The sequence below is a fragment of the Monodelphis domestica genome, chromosome 1 (genome assembly GCF_027887165.1).
Source record: "Monodelphis domestica isolate mMonDom1 chromosome 1, mMonDom1.pri, whole genome shotgun sequence".
Classification (NCBI taxonomy): Eukaryota; Metazoa; Chordata; class Mammalia; order Didelphimorphia; family Didelphidae; genus Monodelphis; species Monodelphis domestica.
Genome location: NC_077227.1, coordinates 667527196 through 667546412, shown reverse-complemented (window position 1 = coordinate 667546412; position 19217 = coordinate 667527196). Strand labels below are relative to the sequence as shown.

General features: G+C 49.7%; 3 protein-coding genes across 3 annotated transcripts; all 3 read right to left on the bottom strand.

Moving 5' to 3' along the window:
- Window positions 1-2767: 2767 nt before the first annotated feature.
- On the bottom strand, window positions 2768-7555 carry LOC130457364 (YTH domain-containing protein 1-like). Its single transcript, XM_056818168.1, has 4 exons — window positions 7272-7555; window positions 5877-6977; window positions 5725-5761; window positions 2768-2875 (listed from the first exon to the last, which is right to left on the bottom strand). The coding sequence occupies exons 1-4, from the start codon at window positions 7553-7555 to the stop codon at window positions 2768-2770; spliced, it is 1530 nt and encodes a 509-aa protein (XP_056674146.1).
- A 3084-nt stretch (window positions 7556-10639) lies between these two features.
- LOC130457363 (YTH domain-containing protein 1-like) lies at window positions 10640-15427 on the bottom strand. Its single transcript, XM_056818161.1, has 4 exons — window positions 15144-15427; window positions 13749-14849; window positions 13597-13633; window positions 10640-10747 (listed from the first exon to the last, which is right to left on the bottom strand). Exons 1-4 carry the CDS (start codon window positions 15425-15427, stop codon window positions 10640-10642), a joined length of 1530 nt encoding a protein of 509 aa, XP_056674139.1.
- Window positions 15428-17390: 1963 nt separating this feature from the next.
- LOC130457362 (YTH domain-containing protein 1-like) lies at window positions 17391-18878 on the bottom strand (the record flags this gene model as incomplete). The annotated part of the gene is made up of 1 exon (XM_056818156.1): window positions 17391-18878. A coding segment is annotated over one exon (1488 nt), but the record flags the coding sequence as incomplete, so codon positions are not given.
- Window positions 18879-19217: the final 339 nt, after the last annotated feature.

Here is a 19217-nt window from a genome sequence, read left to right as displayed (position 1 = left end):
GAGGGAGATGCCTGACAGCCGACTATATAGAGGAGCTGGCAGGGAGGCCAGGAGTTCTCACCCTTGTGTCCGGAGTTCACACCTTGGGAATATGTGTGAACTTTTTTCTCCATTTGGGGGCAAGAGGAGAAGGTGTGAACTCATGAGCTTGACTGTATCAGAGGCAGAAAATCCACATCCCTCTCTCAGCCCCCTGTTCTCTCTCTCAATTATACACATCCAGGTTCCCTTTGTAAACCTTAAAATTTCTTAGACTTGTGAATGTTGGAAATTTCACCATTGGAAGGTTTCATGCTTGTAAGGAATTTCCTACTGATAGTGGGAACTCTACTGGAATGTGAATCCCATTGGCAAGGGAGGTTCCCCCTCCTCCCTTCTTAAGATTACTTTAGGACAGAAACCTTTTGCTGAACAATGGAAAGGGCTGCAGCAGAGATCAAAATTTAATTATTCCAATCTCCACCCTACTCAGGGTAACAGGATTTAGGAAGGGCTGTAGCAAAGGATCAAGATTTAATTAATTGAGAATATGACCTTCAACAGACATGTGCAAAGCCACAGACCTCTGGGCGGTCCTGGGTTAAGCTAGAGCCACCATTGGCACAGGGAAGACATGGACAGTGATTGGTAGATGTGAGAACTGAGGGGAGGGAACTTGGATGGTTTCCTTAAAGATAGGGGGGTCTGAGGACTGAGGGGTGGTTGGAGAGGTTTTGCTCTGAGAGGTTGTGCTCTGAGAAGCTTGCTCTGAAGGAAGCTGGAGGTGGAGGCCCCTGAGACTGTGTCTCCATTTTGGTCACGTGAGTGATAGGGACTGATCTCTTTTCTTTGCCTCAGCTATCTAAGGGCTTGGGCCTTTTGGCCCAGCCTAAACAGAGGGGGTATTTAAGCCCTATTCCTTTCTCTCCCCTTTCTCTCTCCCTCTCTCTCTCTCTAATACCTTTCTTCCTCCTGTCTGTAATTAAACTCCATAAAAGGTTGACTGCTGACTTGAGTTTTCATTTAGGAATTACATAGCTGAATTCCTTGGCGACCTTAAATTAATATGTATCAGTCTCTTAAAGAGATTTCCTTGTCACACCTTTGGTTAATAGGCCCCATGGATGGACACGCCGAGCATGATGGACGGGATTGTTCCTTCCTAGGGTTGCTTTTGTTTCCGTCGCCCTGAGCTCATAACTGCCTCTTACACACATCCTGGTCGGTTGTTTACTGGGTCCGAGGGCGTGTCCAGGGCTTGTATCGGGAGAAAATCAGAGGATACGGGGGCTTCCTAGTAGATTGATGTCCGTTGTCGAAGGACCTTGGGGAGGAGCCAGCTCAGGATCAGTTGGAAGAATCCCTTGGAGAGAATAGGGGTACAGTAGGATCCGCCAGCCGTTCCTACATAATTCATCTGTGGGTGGTGAGCTGAGAAGGAGAATGGAGGCTAGAGGAATCTGGATGTGAGACAGATGAGGCGGTCAGAGGAAGAGAGGCAGGAATCAAGACTCAGAGACCACAACTTAAAACACCTGCGGTGTGGCAAGCTCCGTATTTATTTACCTCTCTAGAAAGGGAAAGCAAGTGGAGAAATTAGAAGTATGAGAAACAAGAGCACAGGCGTGGAGCTGCGAACTCCGGGACATCCTCCGTGGGCCAGGTGGTCAGGAGATGAATGGAAGATGTTCGGGGCAGCTGCATCGCGTCAGTCTCCTCTCCCGTCTTCTCCTCTCTCTTCTCTCCTCGTCTCTCCTCCTCTCTCGCCATTCACGCGCCTCCCTGTCTCTCCGGCCATATGGGGAACTATCACATTCTCCGGGTCGATCCCATTCACGGGGTCTCCGTCTCTGAGAGCCAAAGATAGCTCGTGTTTCACGCAGGAAGTCCTCTACGCGCCTATCAGAATCACATGCTGGTTGACCTCTGTGTCTTGCTTCCTGTGGCACAGGTCGACGTCCTGACCGAGAGTCCTGGAAAGGGAGAGCACGCTGCTGGTGGCCAGCGCGGTAGGAAGGCTGTCCCCTTCCTCGACCAGGGGACATGTCCCGCATTGGCCTTGGTGGCCTGCTGTTGTGAAATGCTCTCAGGTCATCCTCGTAGGAGCCCTTCATGAAAACACCTCTGGCAACTCCTGAAAATCTTCTGTCCGCTGCTGGATGGCGTGCGTCCTCCCTACGCGCTGGTCTCTCACGAAACCCAGGGGCGTAGTCCATCCTCGGTCTCTTCCTGCTGTTATGAACCTCGTCATCTTCTGACCGACGACGCCTTCTCGCATCCCGGTCCGCTTCTCGGCGGGGTGGAAGTCCTCTGGAACGCAAGGGTGAAAGCACTCTTACCTGGTGGTGCCTGTCACCCATGACCTGATACAGGTCAACGCCTTCATCGGGGGGAAAGAGGAGACATAGCTCCGTTGCACATTCGAGGTCAACTTCCTGACCGTCACGTCCAATTTTAACTGGCTTATGTCCATTCAAAGCGTTGGTAAGGTGAACACATTTGGTGAAGGGCAATTCGTGCCTGCAAATCCAGGCAATTCTGAAGACCCCTCCAAGGGTCTTAAGATTCATGCCTTCAGGCAAAACCCAATGTATAGGAGGTCCTCCGTGGTGGGATTCTGAACAGAGTCTCGCAAAGCCTTGAAAAGCTCCACTCTCTGTCACGGAAAATATCAAAATGACATTTCTTGCAGATCGGAATGCAGCATTCAGTTTCTTTTCATTTGCTGGCAGGGTCGACCATATACCCCTGGCTTTGGCAAGGGAGATGTTTTCACGGTTGCTGCTCTTTATGAGGAAGAATCTCGCATCCCGCAGAATATATCGAAGCCTCCTCGTGGGGTCTTCCGGAACAGCAGCAACGGAAGATGATGATCTCTTGTGCTTGCTTCGCGGACCTGCAGATGATTCCGATGCACAACTTGGACTTCTGCGAAAAACAATTGAAGCTATGCCTCGGGCTCTCTTCCTTCCTTGCTTTTTCTCCTCTGATCCATCAGTGCTAGAACCAGCGGCGGCTGACCCTTCTGGGAAAGATAGAGTCTCAGAAAAAGAGCCACCGGCTTCGCTTCGAAGATCCCGGGCGCTTCTCTCTTCGGGCTCTTCCTGCTCCCCTCCATCTTCTTCATCTTTTCTCGCAGCATCCCTCTCTTCCTCTTCTCCCACTCCTTCCGCCTCGTTCCTTCTGCCCTTTCCACTCTCTTCTTCGGAACAGTTCCTGCTGCCGATCTCACGGTCATATTCCACACAGCCTGATTCTTCTTTGGAAGGCAGCTGGGACCTGCTGTGCCACCTATCAACATCCTGCCCAAGGCTCTGGGAGCCGTCCGCTGTGGAAGACTCAGACCTGCTTTGCACGCGCCTTTTCCCGACTGCAGTCTGTTCACGTGGACTTCCACATGGCTCTGTGCTCATAGGTGAGCCAGGTGGCTCTGGAGTCAATTCTCGGGACCACTCAGGGGATTCTTGACTCTCGCGTTGGGTAGTTTCCATTCGATCACATCTTCTTTTGGAGGCCCGTTCCTCATTTTCATCTTGTTCCATTTCAGGGTGACACAAAGTGTCACCCTGATCGTATGCCTCTCCTAAGATATAGTCCAAAACATTAAAATCTCCATCTTTCTCATCCCGATTGCTGGCGGCCATCACCCCAGGTGAGGAGATCAATGAATGAAAAAATAAATAAACAAATAAATAAATAAATGAATTAATTAATTAATTAATTAATAAATGAATAAATAGATATAAAAATAAATAAAAGAATGATTGGATCAAAAAAAAGAAAAAGAAAAAAACCCTGTGGTTTTTTTGTTTCCTTCTTTTTTTTTCAATTATTTCTTTCTTTCTTGTTTTGCCTCTTGGTTGAGCTTCCAAAGGTAATGCCCGGTTTGTTCTGGGTAGAGGAGAGGTCACCTCCCTGGATCCGCAGATGAGGACTCCAGTGATCCCAAATGAGGGAGATGCCTGACAGCCGACTATATAGAGGAGCTGGCAGGGAGGCCAGGAGTTCTCACCCTTGTGTCCGGAGTTCACACCTTGGGAATATGTGTGAACTTTTTTCTCCATTTGGGGGCAAGAGGAGAAGGTGTGAACTCATGAGCTTGACTGTATCAGAGGCAGAAAATCCACATCCCTCTCTCAGCCCCCTGTTCTCTCTCTCAATTATACACATCCAGGTTCCCTTTGTAAACCTTAAAATTTCTTAGACTTGTGAATGTTGGAAATTTCACCATTGGAAGGTTTCATGCTTGTAAGGAATTTCCTACTGATAGTGGGAACTCTACTGGATTGTGAATCCCATTGGCAAGGGAGGTTCCCCCTCCTCCCTTCTTAAGATTACTTTAGGACAGAAACCTTTTGCTGAACAATGGAAAGGGCTGCAGCAGAGATCAAAATTTAATTATTCCAATCTCCACCCTACTCAGGGTAACAGGATTTAGGAAGGGCTGTAGCAAAGGATCAAGATTTAATTATTTGAGAATATGACCTTCAACAGACATGTGCAAAGCCACAGACCTCTGGGCGGTCCTGGGTTAAGCTAGAGCCACCATTGGCACAGGGAAGACATGGACAGTGATTGGTAGATGTGAGAACTGAGGGGAGGGAACTTGGATGGTTTCCTTAAAGATAGGGGGGTCTGAGGACTGAGGGGTGGTTGGAGAGGTTTTGCTCTGAGAGGTTGTGCTCTGAGAAGCTTGCTCTGAAGGAAGCTGGAGGTGGAGGCCCCTGAGACTGTGTCTCCATTTTGGTCACGTGAGTGATAGGGACTGATCTCTTTTCTTTGCCTCAGCTATCTAAGGGCTTGGGCCTTTTGGCCCAGCCAAAACAGAGGGGGTATTTAAGCCCTATTCCTTTCTCTCCCCTTTCTCTCTCCCTCTCTCTCTCTCTCTAATACCTTTCTTCCTCCTGTCTGTAATTAAACTCCATAAAAGGTTGACTGCTGACTTGAGTTTTCATTTAGGAATTACATAGCTGAATTCCTTGGCGACCTTAAATTAATATGTATCAGTCTCTTAAAGAGATTTCCTTGTCACACCTTTGGTTAATAGGCCCCATGGATGGACACGCCGAGCATGATGGACGGGATTGTTCCTTCCTAGGGTTGCTTTTGTTTCCGTCGCCCTGAGCTCATAACTGCCTCTTACACACATCCTGGTCGGTTGTTTACTGGGTCCGAGGGCGTGTCCAGGGCTTGTATCGGGAGAAAATCAGAGGATACGGGGGCTTCCTAGTAGATTGATGTCCGTTGTCGAAGGACCTTGGGGAGGAGCCAGCTCAGGATCAGTTGGAAGAATCCCTTGGAGAGAATAGGGGTACAGTAGGATCCGCCAGCCGTTCCTACATAATTCATCTGTGGGTGGTGAGCTGAGAAGGAGAATGGAGGCTAGAGGAATCTGGATGTGAGACAGATGAGGCGGTCAGAGGAAGAGAGGCAGGAATCAAGACTCAGAGACCACAACTTAAAACACCTGCGGTGTGGCAAGCTCCGTATTTATTTACCTCTCTAGAAAGGGAGAGCAAGTGGAGAAATTAGAAGTATGAGAAACAAGAGCACAGGCGTGGAGCTGCGAACTCCGGGACATCCTCCGTGGGCCAGGTGGTCAGGAGATGAATGGAAGATGTTCGGGGCAGCTGCATCGCGTCAGTCTCCTCTCCCGTCTTCTCCTCTCTCTTCTCTCCTCGTCTCTCCTCCTCTCTCGCCATTCACGCGCCTCCCTGTCTCTCCGGCCATATGGGGAACTATCACATTCTCCGGGTCGATCCCATTCACGGGGTCTCCGTCTCTGAGAGCCAAAGATAGCTCGTGTTTCACGCAGGAAGTCCTCTACGCGCCTATCAGAATCACATGCTGGTTGACCTCTGTGTCTTGCTTCCTGTGGCACAGGTCGACGTCCTGACCGAGAGTCCTGGAAAGGGAGAGCACGCTGCTGGTGGCCAGCGCGGTAGGAAGGCTGTCCCCTTCCTCGACCAGGGGACATGTCCCGCATTGGCCTTGGTGGCCTGCTCTTGTGAAATGCTCTCAGGTCATCCTCGTAGGAGCCCTTCATGAAAACACCTCTGGCAACTCCTGAAAATCTTCTGTCCGCTGCTGGATGGCGTGCGTCCTCCCTACGCGCTGGTCTCTCACGAAACCCAGGGGCGTAGTCCATCCTCGGTCTCTTCCTGCTGTTATGAACCTCGTCATCTTCTGACCGACGACGCCTTCTCGCATCCCGGTCCGCTTCTCGGCGGGGTGGAAGTCCTCTGGAACGCAAGGGTGAAAGCACTCTTACCTGGTGGTGCCTGTCACCCATGACCTGATACAGGTCAACGCCTTCATCGGGGGGAAAGAGGAGACATAGCTCCGTTGCACATTCGAGGTCAACTTCCTGACCGTCACGTCCAATTTTAACTGGCTTATGTCCATTCAAAGCGTTGGTAAGGTGAACACATTTGGTGAAGGGCAATTCGTGCCTGCAAATCCAGGCAATTCTGAAGACCCCTCCAAGGGTCTTAAGATTCATGCCTTCAGGCAAAACCCAATGTATAGGAGGTCCTCCGTGGTGGGATTCTGAACAGAGTCTCGCAAAGCCTTGAAAAGCTCCACTCTCTGTCACGGAAAATATCAAAATGACATTTCTTGCAGATCGGAATGCAGCATTCAGTTTCTTTTCATTTGCTGGCAGGGTCGACCATATACCCCTGGCTTTGGCAAGGGAGATGTTTTCACGGTTGCTGCTCTTTATGAGGAAGAATCTCGCATCCCGCAGAATATATCGAAGCCTCCTCGTGGGGTCTTCCGGAACAGCAGCAACGGAAGATGATGATCTCTTGTGCTTGCTTCGCGGACCTGCAGATGATTCCGATGCACAACTTGGACTTCTGCGAAAAACAATTGAAGCTATGCCTCGGGCTCTCTTCCTTCCTTGCTTTTTCTCCTCTGATCCATCAGTGCTAGAACCAGCGGCGGCTGACCCTTCTGGGAAAGATAGAGTCTCAGAAAAAGAGCCACCGGCTTCGCTTCGAAGATCCCGGGCGCTTCTCTCTTCGGGCTCTTCCTGCTCCCCTCCATCTTCTTCATCTTTTCTCGCAGCATCCCTCTCTTCCTCTTCTCCCACTCCTTCCGCCTCGTTCCTTCTGCCCTTTCCACTCTCTTCTTCGGAACAGTTCCTGCTGCCGATCTCACGGTCATATTCCACACAGCCTGATTCTTCTTTGGAAGGCAGCTGGGACCTGCTGTGCCACCTATCAACATCCTGCCCAAGGCTCTGGGAGCCGTCCGCTGTGGAAGACTCAGACCTGCTTTGCACGCGCCTTTTCCCGACTGCAGTCTGTTCACGTGGACTTCCACATGGCTCTGTGCTCATAGGTGAGCCAGGTGGCTCTGGAGTCAATTCTCGGGACCACTCAGGGGATTCTTGACTCTCGCGTTGGGTAGTTTCCATTCGATCACATCTTCTTTTGGAGGCCCGTTCCTCATTTTCATCTTGTTCCATTTCAGGGTGACACAAAGAGTCATCCTGATCGTATGCCTCTCCTAAGATATAGTCCAAAACATTAAAATCTCCATCTTTCTCATCCCGATTGCTGGCGGCCATCACCCCAGGTGAGGAGATCAATGAATGAAAAAATAAATAAACAAATAAATAAATAAATGAATTAATTAATTAATTAATTAATTAATGAATAAATGAATAAATAGATATAAAAATAAATAAAAGAATGATTGGATCAAAAAAAAGAAAAAGAAAAAAACCCTGTGGTTTTTTTGTTTCCTTCTTTTTTTTTCAATTATTTCTTTCTTTCTTGTTTTGCCTCTTGGTTGAGCTTCCAAAGGTAATGCCCGGTTTGTTCTGGGTAGAGGAGAGGTCACCTCCCTGGATCCGCAGATGAGGACTCCAGTGATCCCAAATGAGGGAGATGCCTGACAGCCGACTATATAGAGGAGCTGGCAGGGAGGCCAGGAGTTCTCACCCTTGTGTCCGGAGTTCACACCTTGGGAATATGTGTGAACTTTTTTCTCCATTTGGGGGCAAGAGGAGAAGGTGTGAACTCATGAGCTTGACTGTATCAGAGGCAGAAAATCCACATCCCTCTCTCAGCCCCCTGTTCTCTCTCTCAATTATACACATCCAGGTTCCCTTTGTAAACCTTAAAATTTCTTAGACTTGTGAATGTTGGAAATTTCACCATTGGAAGGTTTCATGCCTGTAAGGAATTTCCTACTGATAGTGGGAACTCTACTGGATTGTGAATCCCATTGGCAAGGGAGGTTCCCCCTCCTCCCTTCTTAAGATTACTTTAGGACAGAAACCTTTTGCTGAACAATGGAAAGGGCTGCAGCAGAGATCAAAATTTAATTATTCCAATCTCCACCCTACTCAGGGTAACAGGATTTAGGAAGGGCTGTAGCAAAGGATCAAGATTTAATTATTTGAGAATATGACCTTCAACAGACATGTGCAAAGCCACAGACCTCTGGGCGGTCCTGGGTTAAGCTAGAGCCACCATTGGCACAGGGAAGACATGGACAGTGATTGGTAGATGTGAGAACTGAGGGGAGGGAACTTGGATGGTTTCCTTAAAGATAGGGGGGTCTGAGGACTGAGGGGTGGTTGGAGAGGTTTTGCTCTGAGAGGTTGTGCTCTGAGAAGCTTGCTCTGAAGGAAGCTGGAGGTGGAGGCCCCTGAGACTGTGTCTCCATTTTGGTCACGTGAGTGATAGGGACTGATCTCTTTTCTTTGCCTCAGCTATCTAAGGGCTTGGGCCTTTTGGCCCAGCCAAAACAGAGGGGGTATTTAAGCCCTATTCCTTTCTCTCCCCTTTCTCTCTCCCTCTCTCTCTCTCTCTAATACCTTTCTTCCTCCTGTCTGTAATTAAACTCCATAAAAGGTTGACTGCTGACTTGAGTTTTCATTTAGGAATTACATAGCTGAATTCCTTGGCGACCTTAAATTAATATGTATCAGTCTCTTAAAGAGATTTCCTTGTCACACCTTTGGTTAATAGGCCCCATGGATGGACACGCCGAGCATGATGGACGGGATTGTTCCTTCCTAGGGTTGCTTTTGTTTCCGTCGCCCTGAGCTCATAACTGCCTCTTACACACATCCTGGTCGGTTGTTTACTGGGTCCGAGGGCGTGTCCAGGGCTTGTATCGGGAGAAAATCAGAGGATACGGGGGCTTCCTAGTAGATTGATGTCCGTTGTCGAAGGACCTTGGGGAGGAGCCAGCTCAGGATCAGTTGGAAGAATCCCTTGGAGAGAATAGGGGTACAGTAGGATCCGCCAGCCGTTCCTACATAATTCATCTGTGGGTGGTGAGCTGAGAAGGAGAATGGAGGCTAGAGGAATCTGGATGTGAGACAGATGAGGCGGTCAGAGGAAGAGAGGCAGGAATCAAGACTCAGAGACCACAACTTAAAACACCTGCGGTGTGGCAAGCTCCGTATTTATTTACCTCTCTAGAAAGGGAAAGCAAGTGGAGAAATTAGAAGTATGAGAAACAAGAGCACAGGCGTGGAGCTGCGAACTCCGGGACATCCTCCGTGGGCCAGGTGGTCAGGAGATGAATGGAAGATGTTCGGGGCAGCTGCATCGCGTCAGTCTCCTCTCCCGTCTTCTCCTCTCTCTTCTCTCCTCGTCTCTCCTCCTCTCTCGCCATTCACGCGCCTCCCTGTCTCTCCGGCCATATGGGGAACTATCACATTCTCCGGGTCGATCCCATTCACGGGGTCTCCGTCTCTGAGAGCCAAAGATAGCTCGTGTTTCACGCAGGAAGTCCTCTACGCGCCTATCAGAATCACATGCTGGTTGACCTCTGTGTCTTGCTTCCTGTGGCACAGGTCGACGTCCTGACCGAGAGTCCTGGAAAGGGAGAGCACGCTGCTGGTGGCCAGCGCGGTAGGAAGGCTGTCCCCTTCCTCGACCAGGGGACATGTCCCGCATTGGCCTTGGTGGCCTGCTGTTGTGAAATGCTCTCAGGTCATCCTCGTAGGAGCCCTTCATGAAAACACCTCTGGCAACTCCTGAAAATCTTCTGTCCGCTGCTGGATGGCGTGCGTCCTCCCTACGCGCTGGTCTCTCACGAAACCCAGGGGCGTAGTCCATCCTCGGTCTCTTCCTGCTGTTATGAACCTCGTCATCTTCTGACCGACGACGCCTTCTCGCATCCCGGTCCGCTTCTCGGCGGGGTGGAAGTCCTCTGGAACGCAAGGGTGAAAGCACTCTTACCTGGTGGTGCCTGTCACCCATGACCTGATACAGGTCAACGCCTTCATCGGGGGGAAAGAGGAGACATAGCTCCGTTGCACATTCGAGGTCAACTTCCTGACCGTCACGTCCAATTTTAACTGGCTTATGTCCATTCAAAGCGTTGGTAAGGTGAACACATTTGGTGAAGGGCAATTCGTGCCTGCAAATCCAGGCAATTCTGAAGACCCCTCCAAGGGTCTTAAGATTCATGCCTTCAGGCAAAACCCAATGTATAGGAGGTCCTCCGTGGTGGGATTCTGAACAGAGTCTCGCAAAGCCTTGAAAAGCTCCACTCTCTGTCACGGAAAATATCAAAATGACATTTCTTGCAGATCGGAATGCAGCATTCAGTTTCTTTTCATTTGCTGGCAGGGTCGACCATATACCCCTGGCTTTGGCAAGGGAGATGTTTTCACGGTTGCTGCTCTTTATGAGGAAGAATCTCGCATCCCGCAGAATATATCGAAGCCTCCTCGTGGGGTCTTCCGGAACAGCAGCAACGGAAGATGATGATCTCTTGTGCTTGCTTCGCGGACCTGCAGATGATTCCGATGCACAACTTGGACTTCTGCGAAAAACAATTGAAGCTATGCCTCGGGCTCTCTTCCTTCCTTGCTTTTTCTCCTCTGATCCATCAGTGCTAGAACCAGCGGCGGCTGACCCTTCTGGGAAAGATAGAGTCTCAGAAAAAGAGCCACCGGCTTCGCTTCGAAGATCCCGGGCGCTTCTCTCTTCGGGCTCTTCCTGCTCCCCTCCATCTTCTTCATCTTTTCTCGCAGCATCCCTCTCTTCCTCTTCTCCCACTCCTTCCGCCTCGTTCCTTCTGCCCTTTCCACTCTCTTCTTCGGAACAGTTCCTGCTGCCGATCTCACGGTCATATTCCACACAGCCTGATTCTTCTTTGGAAGGCAGCTGGGACCTGCTGTGCCACCTATCAACATCCTGCCCAAGGCTCTGGGAGCCGTCCGCTGTGGAAGACTCAGACCTGCTTTGCACGCGCCTTTTCCCGACTGCAGTCTGTTCACGTGGACTTCCACATGGCTCTGTGCTCATAGGTGAGCCAGGTGGCTCTGGAGTCAATTCTCGGGACCACTCAGGGGATTCTTGACTCTCGCGTTGGGTAGTTTCCATTCGATCACATCTTCTTTTGGAGGCCCGTTCCTCATTTTCATCTTGTTCCATTTCAGGGTGACACAAAGTGTCACCCTGATCGTATGCCTCTCCTAAGATATAGTCCAAAACATTAAAATCTCCATCTTTCTCATCCCGATTGCTGGCGGCCATCACCCCAGGTGAGGAGATCAATGAATGAAAAAATAAATAAACAAATAAATAAATAAATGAATTAATTAATTAATTAATTAATAAATGAATAAATAGATATAAAAATAAATAAAAGAATGATTGGATCAAAAAAAAGAAAAAGAAAAAAACCCTGTGGTTTTTTTGTTTCCTTCTTTTTTTTTCAATTATTTCTTTCTTTCTTGTTTTGCCTCTTGGTTGAGCTTCCAAAGGTAATGCCCGGTTTGTTCTGGGTAGAGGAGAGGTCACCTCCCTGGATCCGCAGATGAGGACTCCAGTGATCCCAAATGAGGGAGATGCCTGACAGCCGACTATATAGAGGAGCTGGCAGGGAGGCCAGGAGTTCTCACCCTTGTGTCCGGAGTTCACACCTTGGGAATATGTGTGAACTTTTTTCTCCATTTGGGGGCAAGAGGAGAAGGTGTGAACTCATGAGCTTGACTGTATCAGAGGCAGAAAATCCACATCCCTCTCTCAGCCCCCTGTTCTCTCTCTCAATTATACACATCCAGGTTCCCTTTGTAAACCTTAAAATTTCTTAGACTTGTGAATGTTGGAAATTTCACCATTGGAAGGTTTCATGCTTGTAAGGAATTTCCTACTGATAGTGGGAACTCTACTGGATTGTGAATCCCATTGGCAAGGGAGGTTCCCCCTCCTCCCTTCTTAAGATTACTTTAGGACAGAAACCTTTTGCTGAACAATGGAAAGGGCTGCAGCAGAGATCAAAATTTAATTATTCCAATCTCCACCCTACTCAGGGTAACAGGATTTAGGAAGGGCTGTAGCAAAGGATCAAGATTTAATTATTTGAGAATATGACCTTCAACAGACATGTGCAAAGCCACAGACCTCTGGGCGGTCCTGGGTTAAGCTAGAGCCACCATTGGCACAGGGAAGACATGGACAGTGATTGGTAGATGTGAGAACTGAGGGGAGGGAACTTGGATGGTTTCCTTAAAGATAGGGGGGTCTGAGGACTGAGGGGTGGTTGGAGAGGTTTTGCTCTGAGAGGTTGTGCTCTGAGAAGCTTGCTCTGAAGGAAGCTGGAGGTGGAGGCCCCTGAGACTGTGTCTCCATTTTGGTCACGTGAGTGATAGGGACTGATCTCTTTTCTTTGCCTCAGCTATCTAAGGGCTTGGGCCTTTTGGCCCAGCCAAAACAGAGGGGGTATTTAAGCCCTATTCCTTTCTCTCCCCTTTCTCTCTCCCTCTCTCTCTCTCTCTAATACCTTTCTTCCTCCTGTCTGTAATTAAACTCCATAAAAGGTTGACTGCTGACTTGAGTTTTCATTTAGGAATTACATAGCTGAATTCCTTGGCGACCTTAAATTAATATGTATCAGTCTCTTAAAGAGATTTCCTTGTCACACCTTTGGTTAATAGGCCCCATGGATGGACACGCCGAGCATGATGGACGGGATTGTTCCTTCCTAGGGTTGCTTTTGTTTCCGTCGCCCTGAGCTCATAACTGCCTCTTACACACATCCTGGTCGGTTGTTTACTGGGTCCGAGGGCGTGTCCAGGGCTTGTATCGGGAGAAAATCAGAGGATACGGGGGCTTCCTAGTAGATTGATGTCCGTTGTCGAAGGACCTTGGGGAGGAGCCAGCTCAGGATCAGTTGGAAGAATCCCTTGGAGAGAATAGGGGTACAGTAGGATCCGCCAGCCGTTCCTACATAATTCATCTGTGGGTGGTGAGCTGAGAAGGAGAATGGAGGCTAGAGGAATCTGGATGTGAGACAGATGAGGCGGTCAGAGGAAGAGAGGCAGGAATCAAGACTCAGAGACCACAACTTAAAACACCTGCGGTGTGGCAAGCTCCGTATTTATTTACCTCTCTAGAAAGGGAGAGCAAGTGGAGAAATTAGAAGTATGAGAAACAAGAGCACAGGCGTGGAGCTGCGAACTCCGGGACATCCTCCGTGGGCCAGGTGGTCAGGAGATGAATGGAAGATGTTCGGGGCAGCTGCATCGCGTCAGTCTCCTCTCCCGTCTTCTCCTCTCTCTTCTCTCCTCGTCTCTCCTCCTCTCTCGCCATTCACGCGCCTCCCTGTCTCTCCGGCCATATGGGGAACTATCACATTCTCCGGGTCGATCCCATTCACGGGGTCTCCGTCTCTGAGAGCCAAAGATAGCTCGTGTTTCACGCAGGAAGTCCTCTACGCGCCTATCAGAATCACATGCTGGTTGACCTCTGTGTCTTGCTTCCTGTGGCACAGGTCGACGTCCTGACCGAGAGTCCTGGAAAGGGAGAGCACGCTGCTGGTGGCCAGCGCGGTAGGAAGGCTGTCCCCTTCCTCGACCAGGGGACATGTCCCGCATTGGCCTTGGTGGCCTGCTCTTGTGAAATGCTCTCAGGTCATCCTCGTAGGAGCCCTTCATGAAAACACCTCTGGCAACTCCTGAAAATCTTCTGTCCGCTGCTGGATGGCGTGCGTCCTCCCTACGCGCTGGTCTCTCACGAAACCCAGGGGCGTAGTCCATCCTCGGTCTCTTCCTGCTGTTATGAACCTCGTCATCTTCTGACCGACGACGCCTTCTCGCATCCCGGTCCGCTTCTCGGCGGGGTGGAAGTCCTCTGGAACGCAAGGGTGAAAGCACTCTTACCTGGTGGTGCCTGTCACCCATGACCTGATACAGGTCAACGCCTTCATCGGGGGGAAAGAGGAGACATAGCTCCGTTGCACATTCGAGGTCAACTTCCTGACCGTCACGTCCAATTTTAACTGGCTTATGTCCATTCAAAGCGTTGGTAAGGTGAACACATTTGGTGAAGGGCAATTCGTGCCTGCAAATCCAGGCAATTCTGAAGACCCCTCCAAGGGTCTTAAGATTCATGCCTTCAGGCAAAACCCAATGTATAGGAGGTCCTCCGTGGTGGGATTCTGAACAGAGTCTCGCAAAGCCTTGAAAAGCTCCACTCTCTGTCACGGAAAATATCAAAATGACATTTCTTGCAGATCGGAATGCAGCATTCAGTTTCTTTTCATTTGCTGGCAGGGTCGACCATATACCCCTGGCTTTGGCAAGGGAGATGTTTTCACGGTTGCTGCTCTTTATGAGGAAGAATCTCGCATCCCGCAGAATATATCGAAGCCTCCTCGTGGGGTCTTCCGGAACAGCAGCAACGGAAGATGATGATCTCTTGTGCTTGCTTCGCGGACCTGCAGATGATTCCGATGCACAACTTGGACTTCTGCGAAAAACAATTGAAGCTATGCCTCGGGCTCTCTTCCTTCCTTGCTTTTTCTCCTCTGATCCATCAGTGCTAGAACCAGCGGCGGCTGACCCTTCTGGGAAAGATAGAGTCTCAGAAAAAGAGCCACCGGCTTCGCTTCGAAGATCCCGGGCGCTTCTCTCTTCGGGCTCTTCCTGCTCCCCTCCATCTTCTTCATCTTTTCTCGCAGCATCCCTCTCTTCCTCTTCTCCCACTCCTTCCGCCTCGTTCCTTCTGCCCTTTCCACTCTCTTCTTCGGAACAGTTCCTGCTGCCGATCTCACGGTCATATTCCACACAGCCTGATTCTTCTTTGGAAGGCAGCTGGGACCTGCTGTGCCACCTATCAACATCCTGCCCAAGGCTCTGGGAGCCGTCCGCTGTGGAAGACTCAGACCTGCTTTGCACGCGCCTTTTCCCGACTGCAGTCTGTTCACGTGGACTTCCACATGGCTCTGTGCTCATAGGTGAGCCAGGTGGCTCTGGAGTCAATTCTCGGGACCACTCAGGGGATTCTTGACTCTCGCGTTGGGTAGTTTCCATTCGATCACATCTTCTTTTGGAGGCCCGTTCCTCATTTTCATCTTGTTCCATTTCAGGGTGACACAAAGAGTCATCCTGATCGTATGCCTCTCCTAAGATATAGTCCAAAACATTAAAATCTCCATCTTTCTCATCCCGATTGCTGGCGGCCATCACCCCAGGTGAGGAGATCAATGAATGAAAAAATAAATAAACAAATAAATAAATAAATGAATTAATTAATTAATTAATTAATTAATGAATAAATGAATAAATAGATATAAAAATAAATAAAAGAATGATTGGATCAAAAAAAAGAAAAAGAAAAAAACCCTGTGGTTTTTTTGTTTCCTTCTTTTTTTTTCAATTATTTCTTTCTTTCTTGTTTTGCCTCTTGGTTGAGCTTCCAAAGGTAATGCCCGGTTTGTTCTGGGTAGAGGAGAGGTCACCTCCCTGGATCCGCAGATGAGGACTCCAGTGATCCCAAATGAGGGAGATGCCTGACAGCCGACTATATAGAGGAGCTGGCAGGGAGGCCAGGAGTTCTCACCCTTGTGTCCGGAGTTCACACCTTGGGAATATGTGTGAACTTTTTTCTCCATTTGGGGGCAAGAGGAGAAGGTGTGAACTCATGAGCTTGACTGTATCAGAGGCAGAAAATCCACATCCCTCTCTCAGCCCCCTGTTCTCTCTCTCAATTATACACATCCAGGTTCCCTTTGTAAACCTTAAAATTTCTTAGACTTGTGAATGTTGGAAATTTCACCATTGGAAGGTTTCATGCCTGTAAGGAATTTCCTACTGATAGTGGGAACTCTACTGGATTGTGAATCCCATTGGCAAGGGAGGTTCCCCCTCCTCCCTTCTTAAGATTACTTTAGGACAGAAACCTTTTGCTGAACAATGGAAAGGGCTGCAGCAGAGATCAAAATTTAATTATTCCAATCTCCACCCTACTCAGGGTAACAGGATTTAGGAAGGGCTGTAGCAAAGGATCAAGATTTAATTATTTGAGAATATGACCTTCAACAGACATGTGCAAAGCCACAGACCTCTGGGCGGTCCTGGGTTAAGCTAGAGCCACCATTGGCACAGGGAAGACATGGACAGTGATTGGTAGATGTGAGAACTGAGGGGAGGGAACTTGGATGGTTTCCTTAAAGATAGGGGGGTCTGAGGACTGAGGGGTGGTTGGAGAGGTTTTGCTCTGAGAGGTTGTGCTCTGAGAAGCTTGCTCTGAAGGAAGCTGGAGGTGGAGGCCCCTGAGACTGTGTCTCCATTTTGGTCACGTGAGTGATAGGGACTGATCTCTTTTCTTTGCCTCAGCTATCTAAGGGCTTGGGCCTTTTGGCCCAGCCAAAACAGAGGGGGTATTTAAGCCCTATTCCTTTCTCTCCCCTTTCTCTCTCCCTCTCTCTCTCTCTCTAATACCTTTCTTCCTCCTGTCTGTAATTAAACTCCATAAAAGGTTGACTGCTGACTTGAGTTTTCATTTAGGAATTACATAGCTGAATTCCTTGGCGACCTTAAATTAATATGTATCAGTCTCTTAAAGAGATTTCCTTGTCACACCTTTGGTTAATAGGCCCCATGGATGGACACGCCGAGCATGATGGACGGGATTGTTCCTTCCTAGGGTTGCTTTTGTTTCCGTCGCCCTGAGCTCATAACTGCCTCTTACACACATCCTGGTCGGTTGTTTACTGGGTCCGAGGGCGTGTCCAGGGCTTGTATCGGGAGAAAATCAGAGGATACGGGGGCTTCCTAGTAGATTGATGTCCGTTGTCGAAGGACCTTGGGGAGGAGCCAGCTCAGGATCAGTTGGAAGAATCCCTTGGAGAGAATAGGGGTACAGTAGGATCCGCCAGCCGTTCCTACATAATTCATCTGTGGGTGGTGAGCTGAGAAGGAGAATGGAGGCTAGAGGAATCTGGATGTGAGACAGATGAGGCGGTCAGAGGAAGAGAGGCAGGAATCAAGACTCAGAGACCACAACTTAAAACACCTGCGGTGTGGCAAGCTCCGTATTTATTTACCTCTCTAGAAAGGGAAAGCAAGTGGAGAAATTAGAAGTATGAGAAACAAGAGCACAGGCGTGGAGCTGCGAACTCCGGGACATCCTCCGTGGGCCAGGTGGTCAGGAGATGAATGGAAGATGTTCGGGGCAGCTGCATCGCGTCAGTCTCCTCTCCCGTCTTCTCCTCTCTCTTCTCTCCTCGTCTCTCCTCCTCTCTCGCCATTCACGCGCCTCCCTGTCTCTCCGGCCATATGGGGAACTATCACATTCTCCGGGTCGATCCCATTCACGGGGTCTCCGTCTCTGAGAGCCAAAGATAGCTCGTGTTTCACGCAGGAAGTCCTCTACGCGCCTATCAGAATCACATGCTGGTTGACCTCTGTGTCTTGCTTCCTGTGGCACAGGTCGACGTCCTGACCGAGAGTCCTGGAAAGGGAGAGCACGCTGCTGGTGGCCAGCGCGGTAGGAAGGCTGTCCCCTTCCTCGACCAGGGGACATGTCCCGCATTGGCCTTGGTGGCCTGCTGTTGTGAAATGCTCTCAGGTCATCCTCGTAGGAGCCCTTCATGAAAACACCTCTGGCAACTCCTGAAAATCTTCTGTCCGCTGCTGGATGGCGTGCGTCCTCCCTACGCGCTGGTCTCTCACGAAACCCAGGGGCGTAGTCCATCCTCGGTCTCTTCCTGCTGTTATGAACCTCGTCATCTTCTGACCGACGACGCCTTCTCGCATCCCGGTCCGCTTCTCGGCGGGGTGGAAGTCCTCTGGAACGCAAGGGTGAAAGCACTCTTACCTGGTGGTGCCTGTCACCCATGACCTGATACAGGTCAACGCCTTCATCGGGGGGAAAGAGGAGACATAGCTCCGTTGCACATTCGAGGTCAACTTCCTGACCGTCACGTCCAATTTTAACTGGCTTATGTCCATTCAAAGCGTTGGTAAGGTGAACACATTTGGTGAAGGGCAATTCGTGCCTGCAAATCCAGGCAATTCTGAAGACCCCTCCAAGGGTCTTAAGATTCATGCCTTCAGGCAAAACCCAATGTATAGGAGGTCCTCCGTGGTGGGATTCTGAACAGAGTCTCGCAAAGCCTTGAAAAGCTCCACTCTCTGTCACGGAAAATATCAAAATGACATTTCTTGCAGATCGGAATGCAGCATTCAGTTTCTTTTCATTTGCTGGCAGGGTCGACCATATACCCCTGGCTTTGGCAAGGGAGATGTTTTCACGGTTGCTGCTCTTTATGAGGAAGAATCTCGCATCCCGCAGAATATATCGAAGCCTCCTCGTGGGGTCTTCCGGAACAGCAGCAACGGAAGATGATGATCTCTTGTGCTTGCTTCGCGGACCTGCAGATGATTCCGATGCACAACTTGGACTTCTGCGAAAAACAATTGAAGCTATGCCTCGGGCTCTCTTCCTTCCTTGCTTTTTCTCCTCTGATCCATCAGTGCTAGAACCAGCGGCGGCTGACCCTTCTGGGAAAGATAGAGTCTCAGAAAAAGAGCCACCGGCTTCGCTTCGAAGATCCCGGGCGCTTCTCTCTTCGGGCTCTTCCTGCTCCCCTCCATCTTCTTCATCTTTTCTCGCAGCATCCCTCTCTTCCTCTTCTCCCACTCCTTCCGCCTCGTTCCTTCTGCCCTTTCCACTCTCTTCTTCGGAACAGTTCCTGCTGCCGATCTCACGGTCATATTCCACACAGCCTGATTCTTCTTTGGAAGGCAGCTGGGACCTGCTGTGCCACCTATCAACATCCTGCCCAAGGCTCTGGGAGCCGTCCGCTGTGGAAGACTCAGACCTGCTTTGCACGCGCCTTTTCCCGACTGCAGTCTGTTCACGTGGACTTCCACATGGCTCTGTGCTCATAGGTGAGCCAGGTGGCTCTGGAGTCAATTCTCGGGACCACTCAGGGGATTCTTGACTCTCGCGTTGGGTAGTTTCCATTCG